Consider the following 22,195-nt stretch of genomic DNA (forward strand, 5'->3'; position numbering starts at 1 on the left):
TTTAACCAATATTATCCAAAGGTAGTGAAGTAGTTTCAGATGAAGTGTTTCCTCAGGGGAAATGTGGTATCATTAAAAACAGCCATTACTTACAAACATACATAGTATTCTATGAAGATGTAGCTTCAGTACTAGATGTAATGGAACAGGAATAGACCACTATTTACTTCATAGTCTTCTTTTGCTAAATAAATTTATGTATTTATTTATTTGCCCTATTTATACCCCACCTTTCTCTACTCCAAAGGGGACTCAAGGCAGCTTACAGATGGCAATTGTTCAATGCCTTAAAAACACATATAAAACATAAGCTTAAAAGATCATAGTCTAAAGCCATTCCATGGTCATTGTACATATTTGTGTGTGTGTATGTGTGTGTCAGGAGCAACTTGAGAAACTGCAAGTTGCTTCTGGTGTGTGAGAATTGGCCATCTGCAAGGACATTGCCCAGGAGATGCCCGGATGTTTTTGATATTTTTACCATCCTTGTGGGAGGCTTCTCTCGTGTCCCCGCATGGAGCTGGAGCTGATATAGGGAGCTCATCCGCACTCTCCCTGGGTTGGATTCGAACCTTGCAACCTTCAGGTCAGCTACCGAACCTTCAAGTCACAAGGCTTTTACCCACTACATCACCAGGTAGATATTACACATCTATTATTACACTGCACTATTATCCAAAAGCTTGATCCGCAGTCGAGGGGCCACCACTGAGAAGGCCCTGTCTCTCATCCCTGCCAGTAGTGCTTGCAAAGCAGGCCGAATAAAGATCGCCCCCCCCCCCCCCCCAGATGATCTTAGTTTTCAAGGTGGTTCATAAGGGAAGATATGTTCAGACAGGTAAGCTGGGCCAGAACCATTTTCCCTCAGAACTGTCAGTAAAAAGTTTCATCAGTTGAACTGTGGTATAAGGGAGATTATTTTCAAGAAAAACTAAAACATCTTCGAGTTTTAGTTATTTTTTTCCTATGGACTTTTGGTGTTGTCACAGATTCCTAGTGGAGGTACAAGTAATCATTCACATTAATACCAAAAGTCGTAAGGAAAAATAGTTTTGTGGACTGGTTTGCAAAATAAGATTTACATTTTTAATTAGCTAAAAACGAAAGCAAAATTACAGCCAGGATAATTCTTATTCCAATTGGCTTTCATCAGAAATTCTCTGTTATGAGTTTTTAATGATGAGCTGTTTTGTTGTCTTTTAACAAATGTTTACATTGTTTTATTTCTATAGATCGTTTGATTACTAATATTTTTGTATGTTTTAAATTTGCTCTGATTTTAATCTTCTGGAAGCTGCCTTGAGTCCCAATACTGGGGAAAAGGCATAACAATAACAACAACAGCAGTAGCAAGAACAACTGGTGCCTGCTTTTGATTTTCTAAAGAGATTTCTTTGCAATCGGTTTTGTTCTGAATACTCAATTACATATTCATGTTGTACAACATCACTGTTGTTGGATGGGATAAGTGAATGTCAGAGAATATGAGAATTTTCTCAGCCAGAACTGTGCAGTTCTTCAAATGCTGTTGGACTTCATTGCATAGCATTATTCTCCATCTTTTATGATGCCTAGGGCTTCTAGGTCTTGCAGTTCAAAAATATTTGGAAATTTACATGACACCCACACACAGAAATAGTTATGAGGGGAATTATAGTCTCTATTTCTCCATAAAACTATTTGCCCTTTATTGATCTGTGTATGTAGGTTTGAAGACTTTCTGCTGACAGAAAGCGGCTTATTTATGCAGAACTGGTTGAATCCAACATATTGTCTTGGGAAGTGTGGAGCCTGAATCTAAAGTGTTGGTTTTTATTGTTGTTCATTGTATTATATAGCTTAGCTCATGGAGAACCCATTATTAATGTTTTCAATTTAAAATGTCTCCTCTTCCTTATGCAACATCGTTAATGTGCATTTGCGCAATAAGAAAATGTACACTATATAAGGCACTAGCTTTGCCCGGCCACGCGTTGCTGTGGCTTATGGGAATCCTTTGTTGGCCAGATGGAATAGCAGTGAATAGTCTTGCAGTCTCAAAGCCTGGCCGTTTTCTGGAGTAGCTGGACATAGAGGCATGGATAAGGGGTTGTGCTGCCAAGTTTGGTGTTTCTGGGATGTGTAGTTTTGTTGTTTTGTCCTAGGCCGAAATTTCATTACTCTTTTATATATATAGATTCATATACTAGTTGTAGTATATGAGTATAGCCGAGTATGATTGTCTTCCAAGGGTAGAGTCTTGGCGGTGGGTCCATAAGTGACTGTAGGGACCTATTCTGGATCCGTATCGTCTTTTGCAGTGAGGACACACATTTCCAGATGAAAGGCAGCCCCAATGAGGGTTTTCTTGATGTGCCTTCATCTTGGTACATTTCTCCCTTTCGCCCTCTATTTGTGCCCCTTCAAAATCCACAGCACTGTGGGTAACAGCTGGCCTCCAGTTAGAAAACTCAAGTACCCGTTCTCTGTGTTTATTGGACCTTTTTAGATTAGCTTTAAGAGATCTAAACAGAGATTATTTCTTCTCCATGTGCAAAACGTCTTTCTCTCATATATCTATTTTATTTCCCTTTACAGCCATACCCATTGTCTTTGGACCTCCACTTTTCACATAGACAATACATTCCTTTCAAATACATTCCAAACCAACACGTTGTCATTACATTACACCAGATACAGATATCATATCTACCACACATTAGATCGTAGTTTAAAAAAATGTTGTTGCTAATGTCCTTTTTAGTTGGATTGTAATGGGCAAAGGACAATTTCAAATCTACCTTTTACTTCTCTAAGAGTATTGAACTGGGCTGAAATCCTTCCCCAAAATTTCCTCTTGACTGTTGAGGAAGGAGAAATAAACAGTTGGCTAAAAAACAGTTTAAAATCAGAAAAAGAGCAGTAAGCAAGGTAGTCAAAGCAGACTTATTTCACTGAAAAGGCAATAAAGACAGGAAATAATATGCTAAGTCAGCTGGACATTTTTATGGAGGGATGGGGAAGGGTCCAGTGAAAGAGTCAAGATCAATTTAATAAAAGAACATGCATGTTGAGCCAAGCAGTATTTATGGCCTGTCTAGCATTAGCTACGATCATTTTCTCAAAACTGACTAAAGAAAAATTCCAGTTTATCTGAAAATCCCCCAGCAGATATTTTTGAAAGCAAAAAATATCAGAGATGAGGAAAGAAAGGCCAATTTATATAAAAGCTTTTAAAAATAAGTTTTGTGTGCTGCTACTTCAGCCCCAGGATAAAATATAGATTTCCAATTCTTTTTATGTCAGACATCAAAGGTAAACACAGATATTTGTACAAAGCAATGGAAAACAACATGAAAAAATACTTGACTGGGGATTATTTTCCGAAATACACATGATTTAACTATTCTCAGTTCAAACAATAGAAAAGTATGCTTCCATGAACATCTCTAAAATATGCAAATATACTTAATTCATACCCTGTGGGTCGAAAGATAAATTCCAATAGTTTTTAGTCCTATTTAAGACCAAAATCAACAGCATATCCATTGAATATAGAATTTCTGATCTGAAAGCACTAATGATATCAACAGTGTTAAAATGAGGGGAAGGACAGAAAGAAAGTGAAAACAATATTCATATATAGAATTTGAGCTCTTTATTGGTGAGTGTTAATTTTTTCTTAAATAAAAAATGATGGAAAATATTTTTGTAAACTTTTAAAATTAGGTAAGATGTTGCAGACAAGAGTAGATGATTGCAATAAAAAATTTATTTTTTAAAAAAAATTCAACTTGCAAGTTTTCCATAGTAATGGAAGGAATAACAAAGCTGTAATAATATTGGCATCTCAACTAGAAAGGAAAAAGATTAATGGACGCTTCAAACTAAGTCTATGTCAGCATCCGAGCTGCTTGTTATCTTCCAATTATGAAAAGCAACTTTGTTCAACTGAAACACCATAACACTTCCAGAATATAGCTTTAGAAAGGAACAGAAGGATTTAGGCAAGAGGTATATTAGAGTATGCACTGTAGTAGGGTTTCCATTTAAAAAACCAAAACCTTAATTCTAGAGATTTCCCCATCTGTTCATTGAAGAGTGCACGACAATGAATTTGAATATATAAGATGCCTCAATTCAGTTCCCTTCTTTGTATGCACAGCAGCATTACCACAACATAGTAAGACAAATTAGGACAAAACCATTGTTTTACATTATGGGAAGGGCCTTCTTTCCCAAAGAAGGCCACAGATCTGAATGTGAGAATTATTTGTTTATTAAGTGGCAACTCCTGATCCTGATGCAGCATAGAGGTATCATGATTACTAGCTACTGGCATTCTTATTATTCATACATGTGTAAAGCTATCTAGTTTGGTGCCAGTTGCCACATGAAGTGGCAGTGAACTCTGAAATGAGGCATTAAAGGGAGTCAGGAGGCTGTCTGAATAGGGATCTAAAATACACACCAATGACATTAAACTGAACATGCAGCAGCCAGAGAGCAGCCCCCCAGGATGCCAGCCACACAGAAAAATCCTGCTAAGGCAAGTCAAAATACAACGGCTTCCAATGTAAAATAAAGCAACTGTTAATTAGAACAGCCTAACCAAAAGAAATCTTGGGTTCTTGGTTTTTAGACCTGTTCCTGGGGTTATTTGGGGTGGTGTTTCAGAAAATTGCCCTGGATCAACTTAAGCTCTAGTTTCTTAGATATAGTTGTTACAATTGGTTTATGATATATGTTCTGTATCTCAAAAACTAGGGCTGATAGGGGAAAACTGGTGCCATTTTTGGAATAAGCAGGTCAAATATTCCCAGAAACAAGTCTAACATTTGAGATATCAAAATGTGTGTTGGTCAGGGTAATAGATTCTATAGCCTTCCTAGTATCCATATAAGATTAATAGTTGCCCAAAGACCACCCCCCTCCCCTTTTTTAACCATAGGGACATTTTCTTACTTCCAGTCTGCAGAAATTGCATGAAGATTATGAACAGGATTCCAAAATTGCAACTGCAATTTTCTTTTGTATACTCCACCTGGTCCTGGAATCTTGAATTCATTTAAAGTAGCTAGCAGCATGTATTTGTTGACTTGATTTGATTTATATCCCGCCTTTTTCATTATGTAAGCCCCAAGGGGGCATCTATTTCCCTATCTTCGACTGCAGCCTCCTCATTCTTATAATTTATTCCGTTTTTACTAGGTTGGACATTGTTTGCTTTAGGCGGAAAGACAGAAGCAAATAGACACACACAAGGATATGCTGTTTATAGTGTATAGGTTGACCTCATGTATCCATTGAGGGCAGGTTTTGGGACCCAAATCTGGATATGACCTGTGATTATGCCGAGGGCCATTCCATGGAGAGGGGAAAGCTCCAAAGCATCCCCAGGGGCCAGTTGCCCCTGGCGACCACCACTGTCATTTTCCCACCCAGGCATTGAAAATTCAGCAGAGAGTAGAGAGGGTTGGTACTTCTCTGAATGGACTAAGCTCTTGCCTTTTGTTGGATTTCTCAGAGAAGGGGATAGTTTCTTTTTTGGTAAGTGTTAAGGTACAGTACTTACAATAAGTAGTTCTCAAACTTTGGTATTTCAAATATTTTGAACTTCAATTCCCAGAATATCTGATTGTTGGCAAAGCTGGCTAGAACTTCTGGGAGCTGAAATCCAAAAAAATTGGAGGACCAAAGTCTGGGAGCCACTGACTTATGACCTTACCATACTTGCAGCCAAAATCGCTATGGATTGTGGCAAATCCAGTGGTGCCTGGCCTGGGGTGCGGCAAATCCAGTGGGGGGTCCGGGGAATCTGGCGCCACTTGCCCCACATTGCCCGGTTTCCCCCCACCCACACAAGCAGAAGCGGCCAACACCCAGCTTTCCCCCATTGCTCCAATGCAACATGGGGAGCCTTCCGTATTGCCACCATGGCGGTATATGCTGGTTTCTCAGTAGTTTTGTGACAGAGCCCCTCTGGAAGTAGCTCGATGTCATGCAATGCGAGCTGGTGGGCTGCATTGCAAAACTGCTGAGGAACCAGTATTGCCGCCAAAAACAGCCCTGTCTAATGAGGTCATTATACTGAGCTGTAGATAAATCCAATCTGGCTTTCTGTATATTTTTCTACGAAAATGTCTTGTATATACACGGATATATACAATTCCATGGATATTCAGATGCTTAAAATAAATAACATATTAATCTGCATGTATATTTTCTGTTTTCCCTTCTTCAGCATGCCATTTAAATTCTTTTGAGATGTGCTGCAACATACAGGTTACCACAATAGTTTACTATTATTCTGGAAGCAGCAGTAGCATTACACTATTTATTAGCTAAAACACTATACATAACTAGAAATAATAATTTCTCTTTATTTGCAGTTTAACTGAACATCTTTAATCACAGCTGAGAATTTTACCTTCAAGAAATTACTTATGAAGCTTAATGAATACACTCTCAACCAGATATGTGTTGAATTTAACCCTAAACTGCTAAATATTTATCTCAAAACTAGCCATTTCCTACTTTGATTGCAAATGTAAAGAACAGCTATTTTGACACTAATTTTACATAGTGTTTAAGTATTTAAATACTCTTCAAAAAGCTTAACACTTACAACACAAAAACAAAATAGCATCCCAGGGCAGTTTAGGTTTCCATCTTTCCTTGGTGAACATTTTAGCAAGAATCATTTTGTACAAAATATCTTATATGCATGACACTGCAAGAGGCTCTAATAATAAACAAGGTGCCTGCAAGTATTACAATCATTATAAAAATGAAAGCTCACAAAATGACTGCTCTGTCAGTATTTTCAGTGCAGAGAGAGTATACTGAAGTAAACTATATTTTCCCTTCCACTCCCTTTTGCCCCAACAATTATGTCCTCCTTTCTCTACTTCAGTTTTAAAAATTGTGCTATTATATCTGTGTCCAGGCTAATGTTGGTTAGTTCTCACCATACTGTGAAGTCAGGGTTTGTAATGGATTTGAAAACCCTGTTTATGAGTCCAGTTAGCATTAATGAAGACATATAATACCTCTACAGTTTAATTAAACCATTAAAGGGAGAGGAAATTGTGTCATTATAGAGGAGGCAGAATGGAGTGTGTGAATCTATGACACTCTCTTGATAATTGCAAAATGGACCAAGAATCTTCTATCTGCACAGGCCAGAAACTGTAGAGTTTACAGGGACAGAAGTTACTGTGGCATCATTTTGAAACTCAGACAACAGAGCAAAGCATCTGTGGCTGAGATATAAGGATTTTGTAAATGATTTCATTCTTTAATTCATGCAGATGAAGGTAAACAGCAAAATTCTGACACATAATTATATAAGTCTTCTTGTATGGAAAGTTGTCTACAGTAATCCAATTAATGTATTAATGCAAATCAAAGGCCACAAGCTTTTCATTGCTTTTATCAAGTGAATATTTATTGTTTTCATTTGCCTCATTGATGTTTTCTTCTTTAGAACTGTTTTCAAAGATTGTTCAGTTTAAGAGATTTGCTTTTTATAATCTCATAATTTTATATTTTTAATTTAACATGAAGCTAATTGACAATTACACTTCAAGGATGATGAGTCCAGCTAGGGAAGATTTAAAGATTAAAAGAGTATGCTCACAAGATCCATGCATTATACAAATATTTCTCCTCCCTTATGCAATTCAGGAAAGTCAAGAACAAAAACTACACAAAACAAATTGCCTTCTTTTTACACTAGGTTCTGCTGTCAAAAAATTGTGTAGTTCATAATTATGAAACTGAAATGAGACAGCTGTATAAAATAACATAAGCAATGGATTATAATTATGGACAACAGCACTCACTTTTATAATTGAGAAAAGAAAAGGCTTCTAGTATACATTATTAGTTCTCTGTACTCAAATTCTTGGACTATGATAGATTTTGTGAGTATATGACAATTAAAATCAAAATTGCCAAATAAATAAGAGAAAAATGTACATACAGTATTTATACATGTGACATTTCATGTAAGTCTTTGCCTTAGAAATGAGGGGAAATTACTTCTACATAATCTTTCAAAACTGACTCAAGAAATACCATTTTAAAAGAAAAAATGTCTATGATATTCTATCCCTACCCAACCATCAGCTCGAAAATTGATTCCCAGAACTAGTGATGACAGGGTATTTCGTATTTGGAGTCACAGAGTAGTAGTGAAGTTTCCTACCCCACTCTGCCCTACCTTAAAAACACATTTCAGAGAGGTGGTCCACAAAGCTGGTCTCCGTGACCTTTAAAGACATACAGCTCTGATTTAAATGGTGATGGATCAGGAGATCCTAGTTCTAAACCATGTAAATCATAATCCATTGCTGGCACTTGAAATGTTCCCATTATATCTGTTATCTCTATTATGGTTGATGAGAACAAGAAGATCACATTGTCCTTGCCTACTGGTGATCCTGGTATGTATTGATGGCTAGTAGAAGCCCCACTTTCGACTGCCTTTTGATGCTACTAACTTAATACTTTGGAAGTATGCAATCTGTAGTATCACAGTGCTCTTAAGACTCTAGAAGCCAAACCCAGCATATTCAATTATGCCCAGAACTGGAGCTATTGCAACAAACAAGTTGTGTTTTTCCTGTAGCCAGAATGCCTGAACACATATAACTGGTAAACTGGCTGGGATTTCTGGGAATTATAGGCCAAAATACCTGGGGACCCACTGGTTGAGAACTACTGCTCTAGAGACACTTGCAGTGCATCTATCAGGAACGGTGCAATGCAGCATGCTCAAATAATTAAAATGTGTATATACTTGAAAAGTGTTATCTTAAATAGAGTGAGAGCTCTATTTAGTTGTAAATTAATTTGTTGTAATCTGCAATGCTCTTTCTACTCCCAAGAGAGTAAGCACCACTTAAAGCAAAGTAAAGGAACCTACAAATAGAGTAGGGCCCGTTATTTGTTTCATATGTTTCATTCATGCTTTTGTACCGTACCATTCATTTGTATTGCATGGTATGCTGCCCACATGGATGAAGCAGCGAAATGAAAGTAAAAGCAGCACAAAACCGTTTGCTGCTGTTTGTTCCACATGGCACTCCCTGAGTGGCCCTAGGAGGTCATTGCGGGGTATGTCTGCTGGCAGTGCTTATTGCCTCTTGCCTGCCTCAGTGCTTGCCTTGCAACCTGCTTATTCTTTAACCTCAGGTCTCCTCTGCATATTGAGAGGAAAACCTCTCAGAATCAGTGGTACCTTAAGCCCAGTCTTTAAGCTCAGTTCTCCTCTGTATATTGAGGAGGAGACCTCTCAGAATCAGTGGTACCTTGAGCCCTGCCTTTAACCTCAGGTCTCCTCTGCAGATTGAGAGTAAAATGTCCCAGAATCATTGGTATTTTAAGCCCTTAGATTAGAGGGCGGGACCAGGGGGAAAAGAGGAAATGTTTTAAAGGAGATTTTATTTATAGAAAGAAAAAAATCCCTAAAATTTGGGAGATGACCTAAGCCTTGTAAGAGTTGGAGGGCTAAAAGTGGTAGACATGCCCTCCATGTGTGGTGATTTTCACCCCCTCCAGCCCTAAAACTGAGTGGAAGGGGAGCCTGGGCAGCCTGCCCATTGCCGCCAATGGGACGTATGCATTTGTATATTCAGATGGTGAAACAAGAGAGCTCATTTGGATGGGCACCGGTTTCGGAAGCGGCAGACTGACACGGAAATGGGGCCATATGAATGGAACAAACAGAAATGGGTAACAATTTTATACAAATGCACAAATCTATCAACAATACATTAAAGATGAACACTTACAAACATCACATTTTGATATACATATACAATGTCAACAAATTAATATATTTTATCAATGTGCAAAATGCATGAAAAACCAAAAGAAAATGTAATTCAAATTATTTAACTCCATGAGCGAAGACAACCTCTTTAGAGATATCAACCCCCAGTCATATTATTGATTTGAGCACCCTAGACCTCATTGCAGCAAAATACGAATACTCTGATTTAAATTAGACCTGACAATTAAATATCATTTGTAAGTGACCTTAGCCCTGAATCATGTATTTATGGAGGACAGGGAGAGGGAGAACAGTAATGACTATTGATGGGAACTGGTTTGTTATTCATCATATGATTACTCTGAATGAAAAACACAGAAGACTGGTAGAGATTGAATCCTAGGGAAAATGCTATCAGGAAAAAAGTTTCTGTTGCTTGAGATGTGAACACTTATTCCACTGTCATGTTCTATAAGTAGATTTTCAGATTCTCATACTGTTTCTAAAACCGTAAAGTCTGTTTGATCAGAAAAGGGAGACAAGCAAACAGATTGTGTATGTACATTGCAGGAAGCGACACACTTTCATCTCTCTCAAAGCCATTGTCTGTCTTCAGCTTAAGAAAATCTGCAAGACTTGGTTCTCGGAAAGTCTTAAAAGATTTACGGAAAAGTGTACTAACGCTACAGATCAAATTACCTTTTTCCTAGCAGCAAAATGTTTTATCAGTTTGGAGCAAAGAAACATTCAGAGCAGGAGGGGGGGGGGGGGGGGGGACCCGAACCATTTTGTTACCACTGAGAAAATGAGGCTCCTGAAAGATAAATTTGACTGGGAAGAGGGAAAGAATAAAATTAAAGCAAGTGAAAATGCTAACACATAGACTTCATTATTCTTGGCACCATCTCTTTTCCCACTTTATTTTGTTTTTCCAATATGTTCTTCCCCACTGTATTGACATGCATAGTTGCAAAATTAACTGCAGTTGTGTTTCAACGAGCTTAACATTGACAGCAGGCATAACGTGTTTCTTTTTGCAAAATTCTTTTTATGTTCCTCCATGACCCGGAAAGCCATTTCCTGTCTAGCACTACACAGAGCAGATATGCATTAATATTTTTCCACCCTTTTGTGGAAATAAAGATGAGGAACCTGAGACGTCAAGTGAGCTGAACGCTTCATAAAATGATAATCATTTGCACTGTTTGCTTTTATGCTGATTTTTATTTTATTTTAAAGACTTATAAAGGTAGTACAAAAATTGCCCAAATAAATAACTTTTAAATTATAAAATAGATTATATTGCTATTAGCTAGTTAACATAAATGCATTTACATAAACACAAATCCTGTTTGATATATACACATGTACATATATTGCATAGAGGTATATAGAAATGGGGAGAGGGAAGAAAAATCTTTTTTAGGTAAGACATCTATGTATTTAGATTTATCTATTGACCTAGCTAACTAGTTTTAAGCAACCAGCATCTGGACATTTTGGCTCACAGCATCACAACCTTTCTGTGTTTGGTACTGTGGTGCCATCTCTTTCAAGTACATTAGATATAAAGAAGAATTTCTGGATCAACACACTTCAAACCTTAACAGTGCATGGGCTTGACCTAGCAGATACACAATACATACATTATCATCCCTTTAAGAATGCTGATGACAAAGCTTTCTAAATTGCCACATTGGATACAGCTTACTTTCATTTTGAGTACCAAAAAAAGGCAAAACCTGTCAATATATTTATAAAATACTGTTTGTTAATCATGCCAAGAAATAAACAGGAATCCCCATGAGATAGCCAGTGTAGAGTAGTGGTAAGACAGTTGGACAGGAACTTGAAAGATCCAAATTCCCACTGAAAGATGTAAGTTACTGAGTGATATTGGATCATTTGCACTCTTTTAGTCCAGCCTATCTAAGTGTTGTAGTAAAAAATGTAGTCAAAAATAGCCTATACTGTTTTCAGCTCAGTATAGCAAATAAAAATGCTTTCAACGTGCTGAGTGTCTTTAGGAAGGCAGAACAGAGCCATTTATAAGTATCAGAAATTTGCAGAATTACAAAATTAATGTTAGGAAAGCCAAACAAACTACCAAGTAACTGGACATTTTAGCTCACAGCACCACAGCCTACCAAGTAACTTAATGGGGACTGAATGTTCTCAGTCACCCAGAAACGGTGGAAGAAGGAAGGAAAACTGAAATGATAAGGAATCCAAAGGAGAAACTTAAACCGTCCACAGCAGCATCTCACCCTGTAATGTTTTGTTACAGGTCCCATGTTGACAATCATTAACAGCAGATGGCACTGGTGCAAAATATGAATATCATTCTTTCACTGTGTGAGGTCAGCCACATGGAATATTTGACTACTAGGCATCAGTCAAGGGAAGATGGAAAGTAGACAAGTAATGAAATTTATCTGCAGGACCCCTACTTTATTTATTTTGCTCCACAGATTTTTCTTGAATTTAAATTTGGGCACAAACTTATGTTTCATCAGTCTAGTATGTGTATGGGAGAAAGAGATTTCCAACAGCCCTGATTTATATTTTCTGATTGGCTCCAGTTTGCCAAATATTCTTCACATTCCTCACCAAGTTGCTACAGATCCATTATCAAGGCAGGGGAGATGCACAGTGCCTATTTGGGACAATAGCTGTACATTAATCATAACATGTGGTTTGGCCTTCAGGCAATCTCAGCCCTCTAATGAATGTACAGGAATAAAACATTTGTTTGTACACCTGAAACAAGTAATGTAGAAATGCAGAGAACACATGTTTTCAATTAAAGTCTCTTTGCTATACATCTGACACGTGCAATAAGCAGAGCACCCTTCAGATGCATCAAAAATGTAAAACCTCTTCAAGGAATTAACCTGGGGGAAAGTATATGTTCGTTAAACATATGGTTATGGGATAAAAAAGAAACTGTGGGATAAAAAAGCAAGCAGAAGTAACTGTGGAACAGCACTGAGAGAAGTAACAAGATCCCATGAGGACGTTTCTGTAATATTTGTATGATAATACAGGAAACTTAAAACATAAAAAACAGTATATTTCAAAAGCCTCCAGAAAAACATGGTGTTGATAATACATTCTGCTTTATAATCAAGGCATTTAGGTAACAAGATTCTTATATTTGTTTCAGATCTAAAAATTGTCTGTACTAAATACCTTTTCCCCAAAGACAACATAATAATGCAAAAATAAATTCTAAGGCTCACCTTTTCACCCAGTACACAACTGATCACAATTCATTTTAATTGACACAAAGTGTGTTTTCTGGAAAAATTTAACATGCTTTAGGGAAGCGATACCATTTACAGATAACTCTTATAATTAGACATCGTTAGATGCCATAAAATGATTTCAAACTACCTTATGACATTTTCTAGTTTTTTGTGCATGTGTTCAGCATGATGACTGGAATATCAGTGGCATACACAATTATTTTATGTTATTCAAGAAAGGAAACCAGTTACTAAAGTCAGGATAAATTATACATTATGCTACGTGATACAATGAGCTTGAAAGGAACGAGCTTCTTAAAATTATGTTTTCTCTTCTTGTTTGATTCCTTCCTCAATATTGGTCCCATCAATCATTCAGTTGAAAAACCCATTTTTTCTGTTTCTTGCAGTTTTACAAATCCTGTATTGCTTAGATGTTTTAATGTAAGGAAATATGGCACCTAGCAAAAAGAGTAGTGCTACTTGCTCTACCACAAAAAAGGACTGCTGATAAAACTGGCAGCCTTAGCCACTTCATAAAGTTTGTCATTTTTGCTTATGTTCTGACATTACAGAGCTATGCCTTTAGGCACCCCTATTTCCTATTAGCGGCTGCTAGTTGCAAAGGGTCAGAGTAAAGACAACAGGACGCGAGGTGTGTAGCTCCATGCACTGCTGAGAGTGAGGGATGAACATCGGGTTGCTAGCATGAATTTAAGCAATAGCTTGGTGTTTCTGATAATATACTGTTCTTTCCTACGACAAAGAATTGGAATCCTGACTTCCTAGTAGTTAAATCAGGATTGCACTAAACAGAAAAACTAAAAACTATTTTGCTCCTGAGGTGGCCTAATAAACGCACCTTTCTTTTCTTGGTAAACTTGTTTGAGGAGTTGCTCCTGCTTTTCTATTTGGCCAATGAGATTTCGGTGTGCTGTCTCTGTGCTCAAGGTCAGTTGCTTCAACTGGTCTCGGCTCTGCAGCAGCTGATACCGGAGTTTCTTTTCCTTGCTCTCCCGCTCCTTCACTTCTTCACATAACCATTGGAGTTTGGTCTAAAAGAAATGAAAAGAGATTAGGATAATGCTTGCAGTGAAAAACCATTATCATAACATTTCTCAACAACAATTTAACAGGAACCCTTCACTGAATAAAAAATTAGGCAGGTTGTATTTACTTCATTGAAATATTTATATCTTGTCCTATATCACAAAATCGCTAAGGGTGGTGTACAATAAAATCAGTTTAACTGATTCAAAAAATATAAAACAATGAACAATAATCTGATTAGACTAAAAGGACATTAAACAGTCTGAAAAGTCAAAACAGAATACAGTAGTTAAAATAATTTCAAATATAATACAGTAGAGTCTCACTTATCCAACATAAACGGGCCGGCAGAACGTTGGATAAGTGAATATGTTGGATAATAAGGAGGGATCAAGGAAAAGTCTATTAAACATCAAATTAGGTTATGATTTTACAAATGAAGCACCAAAACATCATGTTATACAACAAATTTGACAGAAAAGGTAGTTCAATACGCAATAATGCTATGAAGTAATTATTGTATTTACGAATCTAGCACCAAAATATCACGATGTTTTGAAAAAATTGACTACAAAAATGCGTTGGATAATCCAGAACGTTGGATAAGTGAATGTTGGATAAGTGAGACTCTACTGTAGTTGGAAATTATAACACGTGTGCTGCTGCTGCTCAGTCGTTTAGTTGTCTCCGACTCTTCGTGACCTCATGGACCAGTCCACGCCAGAGCTCCCTGTCGGCCGTTGCCGCCCCCAGTTCCTTCAAGGTCAACCCAGTCACTTCAAGGATACCGTCCATCCATCTTGCTCTTGGTCGGCCTCTCTTCCTTTTTCCTTCCATTTTCCCCAGCATCGTTGTCTTCTCCAAGCTTTCCTGTCTCCTCATGATGTGGCCAAAATACTTCAGCTTTGCCTCTAATATCCTTCCCTCCAGTGAGCAGCCATGCATTATTTCCTGGAGGATGGACTGGATAGATCTTCTTGCGGTCCGAGGCACTCTCAGGATTTTCCTCCAGCACCAGAGTTCAAAAGCGTCTATCTTTCTTCGCTCAGCCTTCCTTATGGTCCAGCTCTCGCATCCATAGGTTACTATGGGGAATACCATTGCTTTGATTATGTGGACCTTCGTTGCCAGTGTGATATCTCTGCTCTTCACTATTTTGTCAATGTTGGCCATTGCTCTCCTCCCAAGAAGTAAACGTCTTCTGATTTCCTGGCTGCAGTCTGCATCTGCAGTGATCTTCGCGCCTAGAAATATAAAGTCTGTCACTGCCTCCACGTTTTCTCCCTCTATTTGCCAGTTATCAATAGGTATAGTTGCCATGATCTTGGTTTTCTTGACGTTTAACTGCAACCCAGCTTTTGCACTTTGTTTTTTCACCTTGGTGATAAGGCTCCTCAGTTCTTCCTCACTTTTGGCCATCAGAGTGGTATCATCTGCATACCTAAGGTTGTTAATGTTTCTTCCAGCAATTTTAACTCCGGTCTTGGCTCCCAAGATGACTGCATTTTAAGAGGTAAAAGAATGCCAACAGAACTAATGCTAATCAGACCTCTAAAGGTTGTAATCGTTCTCTTATCAATATTCTCTCTGTCATCCTCTTTCTCATACACACACATACACACACATAAATTTTACCAGCTGATCCATATACTCCCACAAAAAGAAAGACTGGCAATATGAAACCAAGTGAAATTCACCAAAACAGGTACTGCCAGATTCTATCAATTACTATTTCCTATCAGGCTCCAAAACAATGAATAAATGTCTACGTATTACAACTAAATTTGTGTGAGAATTTGTAAATTTAACAATCACTTCTCATTTCTCTTGCTTTCATTTCTATCTGATTCTATTTCTTCTCTTTCGTATTATTCTCAATTGTCCTCTGTGTGCAGAAGACCACTGAGTAGAGATAAATCCTGCATTTGACAATCCTCCTGCCCTATGTCCATTCCTATAAAAAGGGAATGCAATCACCAGTTTAAGATATTTGCACCTTGCTTTTCCAAACCTTAAGTCCTATTCTATAAATTATATTTAAACCATATAGCTTAATAAAAATCTACAAAATGATTAAAGGAGTAAACAGGTCTATAAACAAAGAAAAAGACAGGCAAAAATAAAACAGCAACATATTTTTAAAATTAATAAGTTTCATGTTTTGTATGAAAACTGGAAAAAGAACAACAGCTTGAATCCCATGAAATAACCCAACTTTCTCAAAAAACTGGGCTAGAAGGTTGATCTTTTAAATTCAGATTTAAGCCCTGAGGGATGAAAAAAGTTGTGTGTTGTGTTGACACTGTATATGAGGTGAATACATTTTTTGTTTGAGGACGTAAACCCTCTGTCTCTCATCTCTAGCATTACACTGGTTTAATAACATTTACCCATACATATTCAGCTTCTTATGGTCATCAAGCATACTCAGCTGTTTCAGGCAGGGATAGGAACCATGCAAGCCTTCAGAAGTTGCTGATCGGCAACTCCCAGAATTCTTTATCACTATGTACACTGGGTAGAGTTGCAAAATCTAAATTTCCAACCCTGCTTTCATGGCTAGTTTAAAGTTGGGGGGAAGGCTTTAAACTTAGGGATATCGCCCTCAGGTTTTTCAAATTTCGACCAGTATTGGTGTTCCCAGACGTGCTGGGTTTTTTTTTTTTCTTGGCTCTCAACAGCACCATTTTGCATCCTGTTCAGAACTGAACTCACCATGTACTTGAACTTGCCATTAGGAATGAACCATTACATACAATAGGGTTGTTTTTTAAAACCCACAAACTATTTTATGTACTCAGACCATTTTCAAAACAAGGCAAACTGCTATTAAAACTGAGGGGACTTTCAAAAAACAATTTCATACACTGTGGGGATCTGGTGTTGAAAGGTGTGAGAAGGAAACAAACAAACAGTATGCAAGCTTGAAAAAAATCAAATAGCTGTTTGGTTTTCAGCACAAGTGAAAGAGGCTTCACTCCATGATTCAAAATTCAGCCATCAGGGCCAATTTACACAATAAAAGGATGAGACCGCATTACTTTCTAATATAAGTGGCAGATTACATGTGAATCCCTGGCCCACAAAAAGCTATGCCACTGTTTGATGGCTGTGACACAGAAACTACGTATATCAGGAAAAAGAGCGTAAACCTAGACATCTAATAACTTATGAGGAAAGAAATGTACATTACCATCTGAAACAATTATGTTTTCTATTTAGCATACCATTAGCAGCCTAACACAGAGATACCCATATATCTAAGACTTGCATGGCTTCCCTGTGTGCTTTCCAGCTGTCCTCAAAATATACCCAGTGCAGAACTAGCTACTTCATTGGTATTTTTCTACAAAATCTGTGTAAACAAATGAGAAAAGGAACAAGTGCAGATGGTGCACATCATTGTTCCACTTAATTTCCACAAGTCTTCATTACCTCAATCTGTCTGCATTCATATGTACCTCAAATAAAGGATAAGAATTTGTTTTCCAAACTCTCATACTTTATCATCAATTATCATCAGCATCACCATCATCCTATTTTGGAGAAAGGCAAGTTATAAACCAAATTATCATAAGCATCACTATTATTATCTTGCCTTTTTCCCAGGCCAACTCAACATGACTTAAATAAGATACAATAAAAACAGATACAAAATTCAGAGAATTAAAAATATAAATAAATTTGCAATGGAAATAGTTAAAAGCATGACATTTACAAAGGAAAACAATAACAACAATAGACATTATGAAACACCCTTTCGCCCAAATAATCCACCCTATGCAATAAAACCAAGGAAGGAACAGTCTGACATCTCTAGAAAGGAAGTTTAAAAACATGGCTCTTCAGACAGGCCTTTGATCTGTATAATCTATGGTCAGCTCAATGAACCACGGATTGTGCTGCTCTACAATTTGATTTGTTACAGCAGATAACCGGCTTATTTGCAGGTTCTACTGCATTTTAGGAATTTTATAATTTTATAATCTTACAATTTTATTAGTGGGATTTTTTATGTGCTGTTGTTTATACTTATATCATTGTATTTATACTTTTATAATCTTACCATTTTATTAGTGGGATTTTTTAATGTGATGTTGTTTATACTTATATCATTGTATTTATACTATGTATTGTTTATATGCGGCACTTGGAGTGCTTCCAAGAGCTTTCGGGGAGATGGTGGCAGGATATAAATAAAGATTTATTATTATTATTAAGTTCAAAGTCTGGGAGCAGTCACTGAGTGACAAGGCACTTCACAGTGTTCCTGTTAGGATCCCTGATGAGAAAAAGGCCACCCCTAGAAGATCTCAAAAGGAAGTACATTAATAATAATAATAATAATAATAATAATAATAATAATAATAATAATAATAATAATACTTTATTTATACCCCGCCACCATCTCCCCACGGGGACTTGGGGCGGCTCACATGGGGCAAGGCCCAACTAGCACAATTTACAAAAACAACAGCATAAATACATTGAACAATATACAAAAAATAATAAAACACAGTAAGACAATAAAACAAGAGTTAATACAGCAGTAAATTATAGTTTAAATTTCGAAGCACTTAGAATGGAGGACAGACTGACTCAATCAAGGAAGCAAAAACTCCGAGTTTGCAAGATCTGAACAGTGTTTCTTGGAGATGTCTAATTCATAGAGTTAATCTAAGTCAAATATGATCTGGTAGTAAACAAGCACAAGGACAACAAAATACACAAAGGGATCTTCTATCATCACAAAGGTACTACAAGAGCCCTTTGCACACAGATATCCCAGATTAACATGACTACGCCTTTGAATTCTAAGGACAAAGAATGCTACAGACTATTTTAATGTTTTCACACATTCAACTGCAACTTCATGTCCTTTCCTGACCTTGCCCAATTAGTTACAGCTCTTTAATCTTAACTGAAGTGGGCTGTATAGATGTGGGGAAATGCTTTAGGGTCAGATACCTCAGAAATTTCACTTTGCCTGCAAAGCCCTCTAAATCTCAGGCAAAGTCTCTGAGCCCTTTAAAGTGACCATCTGTAAATGAAAAGAACTCAGGCGATGAGAAAACTAGCAGCTAAAGCCATATTTCTTGCAAACCAATTATTAAGGCTGTTTGTTTTTGGGGTGCAAATGTAAAGAACTACAGTATTTCTAAAGGCCCCTTCATTTCAAGACTCACCTACTATTAACTAAAAAGGACTCAAGTGACAGATTTATGAATCAATTACTACATGTCCTCTGAAAGGTCTTCTTGATACTTGCTGCCTAGGTTTTTAGCATCAACAATCTGAATAGTGTGTCTGTTTCCTCTATACCCCTTGCCTTCCGATTCAAACTCTTATCTCAACTATTTATAGAGATATTCACTCTTGGACCATGCACATTACAAAACTAGCCCATCAATAAATCCAGTGCAATCTTGTTGGCAAACAAATGCAATTTTCTCCAAGTCAGTTGGTCAACTTTTCTTCTCTCGCTGTGACCCCAATATACTATGGAGATGAGTCTTGTCACATGAAGTAGAAGAAGTTTAGATCATGAGAATCTTAATAGTGTTAAAAGATACAAGATAGGGTTGTCTAGAAAGTAATGATCAAAAGTTCATTACTGTCCCCAAACTGTGGACTATTTTGGTGATAGATCTATTCCTCCCAACATACTCGTAAAATCCCTGTACTTCGTTTATAGAGCTGCTCACACTGCAACATTATGTCTTCACCAATGTTTACAAAGTTTTTGTTGGGTCTGAATTACAGCTTGCAACCACAATTTTGGGCTGAATGTATATAATCGTTGGCTTGGAGTTCACTGTGGCAGGTAGAAATGATGGTACAAACATAATGATGACTGGTAACTTCTAACAATTGCTTTTGTATTTTGGTGCTTTTGGCCTGAATCCTATTGTAATCCCAATCAGAGCAGACTCACTAAATTAATGGGAGTTACTGAAAAGTTAATTCACCATTCCTCAATTGATCAATGTCACCTATTAGACTACCAGTAGGAACCAGGCTTTTGCAAGTAACTTTTAACAGGTTTCTTTTTTCTTTTTTTAAAGAAATACTACATTTACCTTTGTTTCTGCTAACCAGCGATGAGGGTCATTCTGTACTCCGGGTGCAAGTGATATTGCCTAAAAGAAATTTTAAAAGTATATAAGAAATAAAAATGTAAACATTGATATTTAAAACAAACATTCAAATGCCTATTTTAAACTTTAAAATTTGTTTGATCAACAACTATCAGCATATACTTTTAGCTCAAAAATAGAAGCCCAATGGGATGGGGATGTTTGAATAACACCTACCATTATATATTCCCCTAGTAACTGTTATTAAAATTTTATTTAATAATGTCACTGAGAATAAATGAAAGTAATTTAAACTGAAGGCATTGCCAATTCAAGAGGCACTACGCTTACTCTGTACTAGCTTTGTTTACCATAGTTACACTGATAAGCAACAAGACAGATTTGAAGGAAAAAATGGGACCAAAGTTGCAACCAATTGGACCTGCAAAAAAAGTCACACTGAAACAGTGATGCTTGCCTAAATACTGGATAAAATGGGAACAAAGGCTTATGGAACATGTGTTCAGAGAAGGAGACTATTAAGTGTATGTTATAGAGGAGAAGGCACTGCAAATAGCGATCTCCCTGCCCCAAAAGGTGACACAGAAAGAAGGCATTTTTACAAAGGGGGTCTTAACAGAAAATTAAATCATTCAGTGTATACTTCAAAACATTTCAGCATTACCTTTTCAATTTAATCAACTCAAAGGAATTGAATTTTAATTTTCCTATCACTTTCCCAATTCATTATTTCACAAAACATCAAAGTTCTTTACAAGTATCAATACAAGAGTTTGAAAATGTGGTACTGTTCTATTATCCAATCAGATGCCAAAAGAGGGCGCTAGACAGAGGACTGTCCATTTTATGGGGGTGACGGAGGAATTGAAGGAGTAAAATTATTTCCCCCTGTTTTCCTGTTATTCCCCCCACCCATTTCACCGTTGTGGAAACAACCCTTGTTTATAAAATGGGAGGGTGGAGGCAATAACCAGCGAAAACAGGGAAAATTGTTTTCCTCCTTTAACTCCCCCCCCCCCCCCCCCCCGTAAAATGGACTATCCTTCTGTTGAGCACTCCCTTCTGGCCCTCACCTGGATAATGGAACAGTACTGAAAATGCAAAGCAGAGGATCAATACTGACATAGACCCTTATCAGTTTTATTTATGTTGGATATTTATTTATATCACACTTTTTTGGGGCAACAGCTCATGGCTCCAATTGTTAAACGTGAGCATGCAATAGAGTCAAAGCTACTCCTTAATTTCAGAAGAGCAGGTAAAAAGGACGGATGCCATTCAAGGAGTTTTCCAGGTAAAGCAGCTTGAGAGAATATATGGCTACTAGTTTTGCAATGATACAATTGATATCAACAGAAGTGTGACTAAATTATAAAAATTCACCATGTGAGAAGCAGTCTTTCAAAGTTACAAGACGTCTATCTAGCATGCTTTTTGACACTAGAACATTACATTACAAGTTGGTCCTCAGTTCATAAAATTAAAATGGCTACTGACAACAGTAAAAAAATGAAACTGCACACACAATGATATCTGCTGTAGCTCTTAACATTTTTCTTTTAAAATTATTTCTAAAATTAGAGAAAAGAGGCTACACTAAAGAATGGATAGCTTTAAAACTTCAAGTTTTGTTGAAAATCTTCAAATATTGAAAATGCCTCTCAATATATGTGTTATAAAAAGAAGAAAAGCTGACATACTCTCAACTTGTCATTTAAAGCAATTGTTATTTTTCTTTTAGGTGAAATTCATCAAAAGATTAGAATTAAAAATACATTTTAAATATTATCTTTATGATTTGCCAAAGTAGTAGAGTATGTTCTATGTGACTAAAGAATTAGAAATGCAGGAGATGTCTTTTTTAATGTATCATATGAATGAAAAGGAAACCACACACAGAAGAAACAGATTGTTATAATTCTGTATTTGAAGATTAAATATTATTTAGAAAGGAAAGAAGTAAGTTAACAGAGAGTGGCAGACCAAGCTTTTCTCCCAAGGCTAAAATAACAAAGCTTGAAATCCTGAGGTTATATCAT

General features: G+C 36.9%; 1 protein-coding gene across 9 annotated transcripts in view; it reads right to left on the reverse strand.

The window, feature by feature from the left end:
• The window catches only part of cep128 (centrosomal protein 128), a 284,185-nt gene that overhangs the window by 125,599 nt on the left and 136,391 nt on the right, over positions 1-22,195 (reverse strand). For all 9 annotated transcript variants that reach the window (XR_010002021.1, XM_008117882.3, XM_062968036.1 and 6 more), the window contains 2 exons: positions 20,139-20,198; positions 13,871-14,063 (listed from right to left, as the gene is read on the reverse strand). Coding sequence is in view for 8 of the 9 variants with exons in the window: in XM_008117882.3 (XP_008116089.2) it covers positions 13,871-14,063; positions 20,139-20,198 (253 nt within the window). In the remaining variant the exon portion in view is untranslated. The remainder of the gene's footprint in view (positions 1-13,870; positions 14,064-20,138; positions 20,199-22,195) is intronic.

The sequence above is a fragment of the Anolis carolinensis genome, chromosome 1 (genome assembly GCF_035594765.1).
Source record: "Anolis carolinensis isolate JA03-04 chromosome 1, rAnoCar3.1.pri, whole genome shotgun sequence".
NCBI classification, from domain to species: Eukaryota; Metazoa; Chordata; class Lepidosauria; order Squamata; family Dactyloidae; genus Anolis; species Anolis carolinensis.